At 40.0% G+C, this 12360-nt stretch overlaps 1 protein-coding gene across 1 annotated transcript in view; it reads right to left on the bottom strand.

Moving 5' to 3' along the window:
• Positions 1 to 12324, bottom strand: part of LOC101850429 (alanine--tRNA ligase, cytoplasmic) — a 23644-nt gene extending 11320 nt beyond the window's left edge. The window contains exons 1-7 of the mRNA XM_013086560.1: positions 12319 to 12324; positions 11167 to 11283; positions 9439 to 9576; positions 8203 to 8343; positions 5356 to 5438; positions 3945 to 4053; positions 800 to 913 (exon numbers count right to left, since the gene is read on the bottom strand). Coding sequence (XP_012942014.1) covers positions 800 to 913; positions 3945 to 4053; positions 5356 to 5438; positions 8203 to 8343; positions 9439 to 9558 — 567 coding nt within the window. The 5' untranslated portion in view covers positions 9559 to 9576; positions 11167 to 11283; positions 12319 to 12324. The remainder of the gene's footprint in view (positions 1 to 799; positions 914 to 3944; positions 4054 to 5355; positions 5439 to 8202; positions 8344 to 9438; positions 9577 to 11166; positions 11284 to 12318) is intronic.
• Between the last annotated feature and the right edge of the window lie 36 nt (positions 12325 to 12360).

The following is a 12360-nucleotide window of genomic DNA, read 5'->3' as shown; positions in this document are numbered from 1 at the left end:
CTGCTGCTGAGCGGGGATATGCGCTATACAAATGCTATCTATTATTATTATTATTATTTTAAGTGACAAAATCTCTCCGCCTGGAAAGAGTCAATACCTCAGGCACAGACACACAAGAAAAATTAGGAAGCTTGATAATGTTACAAATTACAAAAATGCCAGAAGTTTTAATGGGGATTTTCTCAAAACAATTGTCATGGCACTCAAGATGATTTGTGTCACGACGTGATGGAATCAGGCGCTCATCAATTTTTGGGTATATGAAGTTATTGGAATCATCCTAAAGCTTGTTCATTTGTCTTGCTTTTGATGAAAAAAATATCCATGTATCTTGGATACGAGTCAAGATATTAGCAATTGAACGAGGTGGGGGGGGGGTCACTTGGTTTCACAGGTAAAAATTTGCAAGAAAATGCGCACCAAAGTTTAGTTATTTCCTTAGCTCGAGAGTTCATGGAAACTGAAAATTTACATTTTTTGTGCCTTTAATCAATGTTTATCAATAAAATCCATAGAGAAATGAGTTCTTTAAAGGACATAGAAGGTGTTGAGGCAAAGTCATAAATTCGATTTTTAAAATTCCCAAACTCGCGGAAGAATGCCAGTTTCTTCATTTTTATTATATTGACAAGCATCTGATTTCACTACGCTGTCTCACATTTGTGTCTCACATTTGTTTGTTTTTTGGGATGGAAATCTTAAACACACAATAATGCAATTCTAAGCAAAACAAATAAAATGAAAAAATAAAAAGAGATTTTTTGTTGCTGTATCATTGTTTCCAAGTACAAGGTCCCACCTCTTGTATCTTCATGGACGTTTCTGTCAACTGACCAGCAGCTTGTTCATCGTTGTCCACCAAAAGTTGTAACAACTGACACAATGACGCCAACCCCTGGCCAGTCAGGTGGGCCTGGAACATGCCAGATAAGACAATAGCTGAAGAAGATGGGTTTGAGGGAGATCAAAGACACATATCGCTAGCCGTATTAGTCAGCCGCCTAAGTGCCAGGAGATTAAATTTTACAGGAGAACAAAGAGAGAGTAGAAGAGAACAAGTAACGATCTTTCACCTGCGAACACAACACATCCCACTGAATTCCTACCTAAATAGGATCTGCAAGGATACCCCACCAGACAGCCTGTTGTGCGACTGCCAGGATGAAACAGTACCACATCACCTCTTTACCTGCCCCGCACTTTTTGACCTGCGTAGTACCTACCTACCTGCCTCCCCAGACATCGGAAATACTCTATACAGCGACAAAACATAGCTGACAAAAACCTGTAAATTCTTTGCAACATCGACAGACCGAAGGGCTAGAACTCAAATGGCCGCTGGATCGGAAAAGTAAAAGTAAAGTAAAGTACAGGAGAACGAAAAAAAAACTTTGATTTTTTTTAAATGTACGTACCTGTGAATCTGAAATTCAGACATAATTTAATATGGTGTAGAACGATGGTATGTAACTAGTTTTTATTTCTAAACGCTGTGTTACGTAAGTCACTGCACTTAGGCATTTGACGCCAACCTAAATCTGTGTGATTCAACCGCGTAAGTGACAATATGACGTCTGGGTGTTTGAATCACGTTAGTCAACACCATTTGACAAGCACGAGTGGTGGCTTGATTGTTTGAGTAATGAACAGAAGCAAATGATAACAGTGTGACTAAGGACAGAGTTTCCCTGTATTCTGTCTGCAGTAATGGGAAGGCATTTTGTTAAGTTTATCAAAGAATTCAGTCACAAAAAATATATTGTTTGTCATCTTCTGCTCTCTGGTAATATGACAACTGTGGAGCTCTCATGTCTGAGTCATGTGAGCTCTCTTTGCAACAGCTATGAATAAACCACTGTGGGAGGGCAGTTGTATTTATAAAAGCATTGTTTTGCATATTACAAGAAAGTCACCAAAGATTCATTTCAAATGAAACAGTAGAGTCTGAAGTCTACTTGGGGAATCGGAAGACCCTCTTCTGCGTTTCATTGGAACTTGATGAATAAGGTCTTTGATGAATGCCCTTTTATGAGTAGTTGCATCAGTTAGGGTCCATGCGCATTCAAACATTGTGTCTCTATCGCCGTGTGTGAATTCACGAAATAATTTTGTTGAAACAGATTTACATGACCTCTATGATTTCATGAGCTCGTATCTCTTTTCCCTTTGGGAAACATAGGGTTGACCCTTGTTGCTGAGTTCTTTCTTTTTATTTTGTTTTCACTCTTGTGGGTCTAATCTTTTGCACTTTGGGATATTGTGGACTGTTTCTTTATTCGCTGTGACACTTTCAACAAAAGCAGCAGGTACAGTTTCTTGGAGTTCAGGAATAGCAACAGCAGTAGGTGTACCTGTGTTGCCAGTTGCAGTTTCTGCAGGAGTAGTTGATGGTAGCTGGGAAGAAAAATGTACCTTTTTGGCATTGTACTGAGGTTCTGGATCAGAAGTAACAGGTTTCGAGTAACGTCTCAATTTAGAGAGATCTAGGCCGAAATCACAAAGTGATATTTACCAACAGGTGTACTCAACGCAAAATTCCACGATCTTTAGCTAGCTGCCAATCACAGACAGTTTTAAATTAATTGGTCAATACCTTTTGCAACAATTTATCGGCTTGATAAAGTCAGCATTAAAATCTTCTTTGATGTCGTCTCTCAAAATCACTACCCAAGCCAGGTGCGAATTGATTACGCAAATTGTCTAGATGAAAATTTCTGGTCATCGGTAGGTGTTGATCTGAGTCGATGTCAACAGATGTGACACTTTCTTCTGTTGTTACCCTCAAGTGCACCTTGACAAAGGCCATAGGCATATGGGTCGGTCTGCCTACAAAACAGGTGAACACTGCACAAGCCTCTGAATCTGCCTGAGAGAACCACCTTTTTCGCTGTGGGCTGCGAAGCTAGCGCTTAGACTGTTGAATCACGTAGTAATTTTCGGACTGGTGGACATGGGTGATTGATTTACTGAAGGATTAAAATATTTTGCAATAGTCTTTTAAACTTGGGATTTTAACATAAGCTGAATCAAAAGTTGTACTATCCAAAGGGATCAAAAAGTGATTTTTTTAAAATTATCATGTCACTTAAGCGGATGAATAATGTGGCTAGCAATATGTTCCATTCAAAGCTACAAGCATGCCACTGGTACATTTCAAAATGCCCAAAAAGTGTTAAAGATCTTTTCCCCCCCCCTACAATAGAGCCAATTTTTGAAAAATGAACATTTCCTTCAAGGGAAATAAGTACACACAGAGATTTTATTAAAACTTTGTTAATGATTGTAAATGATAGTATTAAGTTTTTGTAAGTGTTTTACGGCACATGCAACACAATAAGGTCATATAAGTGCCGAAGATTAGAAGTGTTACAAGAGAGTAACAAACACAAAAAAAGGAGGAGATATAAGGACGACAGATGTTTGATAGGATAGAAGAAGCAAACCACACCTGAGCACCTGCCATCCACCCACAAATGATAGTATAACGGATGAGATGGAACATACAGTGCTAAAAGCTCAGACAGACATGATGGAGTATATGGCCCACAAAGCAAGATTAGCATTTCCGTAAAAATTTCTTCGAAAAAGAAAGTGTACGAGGTGCTGGGGAGTCTTTCTTATTTACAATAAATGAGAAAAGTTTCTGGCAGTGTTTTCTGGCAACAGATGACTTTGAAAGGAAAGAAAATAGGGCTTTGATGGTACTCCTGATCATAAAACTGAATATGAATGTAGCAGGTAAACACTGGAGTCCATTTAAACCAAACACGGTAAACCCGAAAAGAGCGGTAAACCAAAAGAAAATGCAATTCCCGATTATTTTCTTTCTTTTATCTGAGCAACCTTTCTATATGGAAAATGAGTGGTTCCACAGGTTTTGCAATACGCCGACTCCAACGTATGATGTTTTTCTCTGTAACAGACAAGCTATGTTTCAGCCCTACCTGGCGTGCGGGTGACCCTGTGACTGCCGTAATCCGCTTCACATTCTGGGCTTTGGTACCAGACTGGAGGATACAGAACTCCTGGAGGTCAACAGTGTCTGTCACATGTCTGGGGACAGTTAATTTATTTAGTTTTAGGTAACGATTTTATGGCACTTGCAACTCATTTATGTCATAATAATAGCTTGAAGATAAGAGGTATTACAGAGAGTAACTAACAAAGAAAAGATCAGAACATTAAGGATTTATTCAATAGAGGCACCAGTCATCCATGTCTAGGTGCTGTTTTAGCCAACAAAGAAAAGATGGAAGATAGATAAAGACAATAGATGTTTGGTAGGAAAGAAGGAGCAAACCATACCAGAGCACCCATCAGTCACCCATAACCGGGGACAATGGAGAGGGAAAGATGGTTCAAAACAAGCTGGTTCACTCCTCTGACAAATATGACATGCAGACGTCTAGACAGAATCACTAGTCAGTCCTACCTCTTTCCTTCACCCTTCAGTGTCTCTCTCTGTCTCTCTTGCTCTTTCCCACCACAGAATGACTGTTTAATGTGTCGATGTTCACTTTACATACAATGACAAAAATTTTACAAATGACCTTGTCTGTTATATGCCTACCCTTGAGATATATTGTCAGCCTGTCACCATGACCAAATTTTCTCATGACTTTGACAGGTGGCAGATAAAAATAGAACACACAATGTCCTCACTGTCACTTTAGATACTTTGTGTATAACTGTTCACTGACCAATCGTCTCACATATACAAATAGTATCAATCAGGCTAGAAAGAAACAAGGCGTTGGCCAGCTATTAAGATGTACTGAGCCCAAAATTTTGAAAAATTGTTTTATTTACTTCTGTTTCTTGATGTGTGGTATTTATTGCATTGGTTGTTTTAGGATGTGTTATACAACCCTTGCAACGCCTTTAGTTCATATAAGTGCCGAAGATTAGAGGTATTACTAAAGAGTAACAAACACAAAAATAGGTGGGGGAGCGATAAAGACGACAGATTTTCTTTTATATGAAAGAAGGAGAGAACCACACCAGAGCATCTGCCAACAACCCACAGTGTTGCATGAGCTTGAGAAATATTTTGTTGAAATTCAGATTCTAAATATTGACAGGGGAAAAAAAGCAAGAAAAGATACATAATGTTGGTACAGTTGTTAAACGAAAGAACAGGATTTTTTTCTCTTTCCTAAAAAACTTCACTTTCTGAGTTTATAAAGACTATTGAACAGCTTGCTGACAATGGGGAAAATTCAAGTAAACAAGGGAAACTTGGGCACAGCTGCATTTAGCAGAAAGGCAAGAGTATCACAAGAGACCTGAATATCTAGCAATAAAAATCCTGTCTGCATCCCTCACCTTGGAGTAGGAGGAAAAAAAAAAACTTACGTTCCTCCACACAGTTCTGAAGACAAGACCTCACTGCCATCCGGAGACTGGATGCGGATGAGGGACACTTGTTCTGGATATTCCTGTCAGCAAGAAAACAGACAACTATCGTTAGGGAACTAAGAATTTACACGACCATCCAGACAGATTTCTGGGCTTACAATATACTGAAAGACTGTAAAATAATTCCTCGACATGGGAATTGAACTGGCATCTTCTGCAAACAACAGCCAACAGCCTAACCATTACACCAAGGAAGCAAGTCTCCAACAGTAAGTCACTGTCTGAGCTTGCAAAAGACGAAGAAAGAATAGAATAAAAAAAACAAAAGGAAATTACAGAATCTTATAAAAAAAAAAGAAAAACACTTTGGAGCAATTTCTATGGATTTTGAAAATCAAGTGAAAAAAAGATATCCCCACGTATAGCGATGGCATACAGTAAAATCTGTCTTCATCTTTTGTATATAGGTCTTACGCAATGGTTCCACATGACTGCCTTTACCCTTCTGTGTACTCAACACACTACTCAGTGTACTGTATGTTTCCAGGGAAGCCGAGAATGTTTCTAAGTGTTCTAGGATTTGCTGGGTAATAACCAAGACGGAATAAGACAAGTCGAGACAACTCTTCTTTACGTCATGGGACAAGCGCAGACCCTCACCCACTTTGCCAGCTGCGCGTATAACTCGCTGGGCTGGTGATAGTTTACATTGGTTACAATGCAAGGCTACTGCGATCATCTCGGGCGGTATGTCTAGCCTAGGCCTACTAAAATTAATATATTTTAGCCCAGAGAGAGAGAGACAGAGTATTTTTTAAATTCTAATGGATAAACGTAGCCTATCTAGATCTAGATCTAGAATCTAGGATCTAGAATCTAGAATCTAGATCTAGAGAGTCTAGATTTTGTTGTTCACCCAGCCAAGAGTGTGCAGTTCAGAAAGTAGATCTAGAAATCTAGATCTAGGCAGCGCGCAGGCCCTTTATAAAGGGCGTGAGCCGGGTTACCCGGGAAGCGCGCACGCCCTATATATAGGGCTGACCTACTTCGACCGGGAAGCGCGCTGGCCCTATATAAAGGGCATAGACGCTGACCCTTTATATGGAAAATGACGTAGTAAATTACAGGCCAAAGTTATAAATAGTGACCAATGACTTTGCAAATTATCTTGACCTCGTAGAGCGTCTCTTGGCCGAGATATCAATCGATAAAGTGACGCGGTCCCGCTGAGCGACTACACGCTATGTGTTATCACTTGTTTCGCCGTGCTGATGTACTGATTGTTGAGTCTATCGCGTTCTGGGCTTTGTTTGTATTTATTTGATCGCTGAACATTTTTGAAAGGCTCATTCTATCAGCTTAAAGAAAATATATGCTTTAATATGCTTTTTGTCATCTGTTGAGCCGTAAATGGTCATTTTTCAGTAGCAGGTATACATTTCGGGTATCTCAGCTGATTCCCCCCGCCAAACCCCCATGTTTACAAATGATCGGCCATGGCGGCGGGGCATTTTTGGCAGGTTACTTCCGGTGAAACGCTGAGCGCTTCTAGGGTTAAGTGGTTGGCGAATGACCGAAGGGCGACTCTTGACAAGCGGTATGTCTGTGAATTGGCGGAGACACTCTAGATCTATATCATATGCAACTTGATTCATACTATCATATCAACAGTATATAGATCTAGATCTAGATCTACTTAAGCTTCTGTGCTTGTTTCAATGGCTTCTTTTTCAGTGCACCTGTACAACTGTGGTCCCGTTTTTAATGTTTACATGACGGCCATTATTGTCATGTGGGAGTGAATCTAGGTCTATAGAGATCTAGATCTAGATTTAGATATCTCTAGATTCTATCTAGATCTAGATAGTCAAGATAATCTATTTCTAGATCTAGATAGCTAGATTGATCTAGATCTAGATTCTAGATATCTATAATCTAGGCCTAAATCTACATAAGAAACACGTAAAAATTACCACAGGGGCTTTTAGGCCTTGAGTGATTTAGTGCAAACGGGACCGCTATTGTACAGGAGTGCTATTGTTTCCTAGCTTCAGTTCATGATCATTGATTCTGACATTGGGGAACAGCTCGCTGTGCAGTCAATCTAGATCTGGATCTAATCTATTGTATATTCTGTTAGACAACAGTTCATTGCAGAGCACCACTGGCTGTTCTGTCGTTATTAAACTGTAAGATCTAATCTACTTCTACGTTTCGTAAACTCCTAGATCTACATCATCATGTCACTGAACATGTTCAACCCACGACCGCTTTCCGTTCATAAAAACCTTAAATTTCTCAACTCACTATTTTCAAAATGTGAACAAAAACCTGTCAAGATAAATACCAAACAGTTTATATGAAAAAAAACAAGGCAAAACTGCCACTATGAAATTCAAAGAAGGCAGCTGTTTCAGCGAGTTGAACAGTGTGCTCTTTCTTCCTGTCATTTGTTTACGCTTTAAACGCGCAGCTAGCTGGTTACCAAGGGGAGCCTGTTGGAATGAAAATGAGGCTGATGTCCCGTCTTGTCTTATTCCATCTTGGGTAATAATAACTGAAAGCCCATAGAGTATGTTGTAGAGTGTAGATATGCGCTACTTAAATGAAATTATCATAGTTATTATTATTATTATTATTAATATTATTATCATTACTACAGAGGTACACATCTAGCAGTCGACACACATGCGCTCAGGTACACAGGTCCTGTAGACTCAAAGAGAATAAGGCTCAGAGTGTTAAGTTAAACTATTTTTTAGCCGTCACAATAAAAACTTCTCAACACCATAGTTAACCTCACACCTCCTACTTCATCACACACCGACCAACACCAAACCTCACCTCATTCTGCAACATGGTGACATTTGGGAGGCTGGTTGCCTCCTGTAGTGACATGATATGACGGGAGACTGAACAAGACTTCTGGATCATTTCTCTCACAGACTCCTCCACCTGACTCACTTGCTCCGATCCAAACGCTCCCTAACGTTCAGATGACAATAAACAACAGCTCATAAAAATAGTAATACATTTTCAGCAGAAAAATTTAAAGATAAAGACACTCTTAAAATATTGTTTGCTTTGGATACAGCAGTATTGAGTTATTCTTCAATTGTTCACTTGACTTTTTCCTCATGCTCCTTCATGGCCAAAACGATACCTTTTATTTCAATAAAATTGTTGAATGAAGAGGGCTTTTTTAACTCTTTGTCTCCAGCAAGCCGCTGCCAGCAGCTCACAGTCAGAACCACTGAGCCAGTGAGCCACTGACAGCGGCTTGTGCACATTCCTTTACAACGACTTTGACATCAAATTACTTTTGGGCAGTTCCTGAAAACAGGTCACTTTTACAGGGATATAATTCATTAGATGAAGAACTATCAAAATAGGTTCACATGCTTTGGTTTAATGACCAATTTAGAGACAATTTTGTCATTTTTAGCTTTAGTACCAGAAACGGGCCCCAGTTTCGTGGGTTTACCCCCCTCGGAGATAAAGAGTTAAGGAAAGACAAAAATTGCAGCTAAACAAAAAGAGACTGTATAAGCTGGATAATCATGAAACACAGATGCAGCAACTCATAAGGTTTTTTCATAAGTAATTTTTTTTCCTCTAAATGATAAAAATCGGCACGGAACAACAGTGGAAACGTCCATTACTTGATACTACTGTCGAAACTGTGTAAAACAGCCACAAACTGTCGAGGAGAAAATTGACTGTCTTATTTTAGTTTTAGTAAGGCCTTTACAGCACTTGCAACATAATAAGGTCATATAAGTGCCGAGGATTGAAGGTGTTACAAGAGAGTAACAAACACAAAAAAAGGAGGGGAGATGAGGACTTCAGACATTTGAAAGGAAAAAGAGAGCAAATCAATTCAGAGCACCCACCAACCACCAATGATCAACTTAGACAGGTGACCATCTTACACAGGGCCATCAAAATGTAACCAAAAAATGTTAATATGCAAGGGGAGGTAAATGAAGTGGCTATTTGTTCATGTGATTGTCTTATACACTCAGCAGTAAAATCAAGTTTGACCATATTCATTTCTAATTGAGACAAGGTTTTTCTCACCAGTGAGAGGAAATCGAAGGAGAACTTGTACGGAGTGACGTTCGAGCCCTGTTGTTGGCTGGAGGGGGACACAGAGGTCAAGGCAGTGTTGAGGAGGTGTGTGGCTGTGTGGTTCCTCATGCAGCCTTCTCTTTTTAGCTGAAACATAAAGGTCAATAAGATGAAACCTACGGGATCTTAGAAATCTTACAAAAGTGAACAACTTGTACAGAATCCTGGCCTCTCTCTACAACACGTATCGGGATGAAGCAGCTAGATCAACAACAGCAATAACAACTACAACAATAACAACAATAATAGAAATATCAACAAAAACAGTTTGAATGTTAATAAAGAGAAGTACACCAACGAGACGACACTCACTCAGGGCAGGGAAAAACCAGGATGGATAGACAAAAACAATGGTGGGGAAGAAAAGAAACACGAAATATCAAAGATGCCCCCCATCCACCTGCATAAACCACCTCTACAACAAAAACAACAACATCTACAACAACAACCCAATGTGTCACGACGTGGTAGAATCAGGCGGCTTGTCAATTTTTGGGCATGTGGAGTTATTGGTATTGCCTTTAAGCCTGTTCATTTGTTTTGCTTTTGATGAAAGAAATACCCATTAATCTTGAATACAAGTAAAGATATTTGCGACTGAAAGAGGTGGGGTTGCCTGGTTTCAGAGGCAAAATTATCAAGAAAATGGCTGCCAAAGTTTGGTTATTTACATAGCCTGAGAGTCCGTGGAAACTGACAATTTACATTTTTTGTGCCTTTAACTCTTTTTATCCTAGCCGTACCGCCACGGACTCTGTACCGGTCCTGGGGCCGCCGCGCCGTATGAGTCGGAAGTCAGTGCGTATAGTTCAAAGTGCTATATTTCTTACGTTTACTCTAAGGTTTTAAGGAAATTTGGCAGTTAAGTTAGAAACTGAATGTAGTTTTTGTAAATGTATGTGGTTAGGAAATACACCAATAGCACAATGTAGATTTTGAGGTGTATTCCACCTTCGAACTTGACCCTGATTGCCGCGCCCACGACGCCCCATTGGATTTTATAAATCTAGATCTAGCCCTACCCATCAAGCGCAAATTCCAGCTGACCCCTTCACCATGATCTGAATCGCTATTAGATGAGTCCAAGTCCTGTTTCTTATCATCCACAACAGAATTTACGGCTCTTATTTCAGAGTCACTTTCATCAAATTAGTATCATTCCCCCTCATAACCCAGCGCCACTTCAAAAAGAACTTCCTCGGTCGTGAATGTGCGTTTTCGAGACATCTTTCAAGCTTCTACACCCATCAAAAACAAAGAAACCACTGTTCATTGGAAAATTAAAATATTCAGACAGAGCTAGCATCGCCGTATTTGCGTATTTTGGTAATTACAAGTAGAACTAGCTTCTTTGACGTGACCGTATCGCTGTTCCGAGAATACTCGTAGCCCGGACTGGTCCTCGTTACAAGAATACTCGTAGCCCGGATAAAAAGAGTTAATCAACATATATTTCAGTAAAATCCACACAGAAATGGGTTCTTAAATGGACATACTGTTGAGCTAAAAAGCAAAATTTCGATATAGATCTAGGTGGCAAGACAAGCAGAAAAATGCCAGTTTCTTTGCTGTCATCATTTTCACAAGCGCCTCATTTCACCACCCTGCCTCACCTATAGAGTATTATAAACTGGTAAAAAAGCAACACACTGAGCCTCAGAGCTCAGATGTACCCACCAGCGCAATGCTTGGAGTGACTGACTGACCGTCCTGTAGATATCCTTGAGAGACGTGACCGTAGTGAACGACAAGCCCTTGTCTGTTCTGTACTTCAGTCACAGAGAACTGGCCTGTCTGCAATGAGGAGGGAAAGATCAGAATAAAACCTTTTTAAGATGACAGGAACAAAAAAACAACATGATATCCCAGATAGCTTGTACAATTTTCCATTTCCCTACCGATATCTCTTTAATTTTTAGCTATGGTTTATCCAAATCATGGATCTGTTGAAAGCATTTCGCGACTTCAGTGCTTTCTTGTCCTATCTCCATTTTTTATAAGGAAGTGTCTACGTACTCCCCGATTGGGGTCTACGTAGTCATGGTGTCTAGGTGGACCCCAAAAATGTTGGATTGTGATTGGTTGTAAAAGAGCATGAGCCTTTCGTTAGCATTTTGCCAAAATGGCCGCCCCCTGGAATCGACTAGATCCAGTCCCGAGAACGCCACACTATCTGGCCTTCTCGTCCAGTCCCCATGTATGAATCAAGTTGCATGATATAGACGTAGTGTGTTCCACCAATTCACAGGCAAGTAGTCAAGAGTTGCTCTTCGGTCATTCGCCCACCAGGCCACTACTAGATCTAGATCTAGTTCTAGATCTAGGTCTAGAATCTAAATCTAGACCGAACTGCATACTCTTGGCTGGGTGCACAACAAAATCTAGATCTAGATCTAGATACGTTTATTCGTTAAATACTCTCTCTCTCTCTCTCTCTCTCTTGGCTAAAATAAATTAATTATAGTAACACAAGATAGACATACTACCCGAGATGATCAGTAAGAGGCCTAGTAGCCTTGCATTGTAACCAATGTAAACTACCGCTCGTTCAGCAAGCCAATCACAATCCAACATTTTTGGGGTCCACCTAGACACCATGACTGCGTAGACCCCAATCGGAGAGTACGTAGACACTTCCTTTTTATAATAGTGAAAACAGTTGCTAACAAAGAATGAGCTTAAGAAGAAGTCACATTTTCAATTTTTTTTTAAATGGATATAGGACAAGAAAGCACTGAGGTCGCGATTTGTCAATCCCTAACATGTTTGAGTTAACCGTGTTCGACTGAACACATACGCATGTGTATGCTTGAGTGTCTGTGCTTATACCTCAGACTCCAAAACTCCAAACTCTATTGTCCGATGCCCTTC

Source organism: Aplysia californica, unplaced genomic scaffold, assembly GCF_000002075.1.
Source record: "Aplysia californica isolate F4 #8 unplaced genomic scaffold, AplCal3.0 scaffold00479, whole genome shotgun sequence".
Lineage (NCBI taxonomy): Eukaryota > Metazoa > Mollusca > Gastropoda > Aplysiida > Aplysiidae > Aplysia > Aplysia californica.
This window is presented reverse-complemented; position numbering and strand designations above follow the sequence as displayed.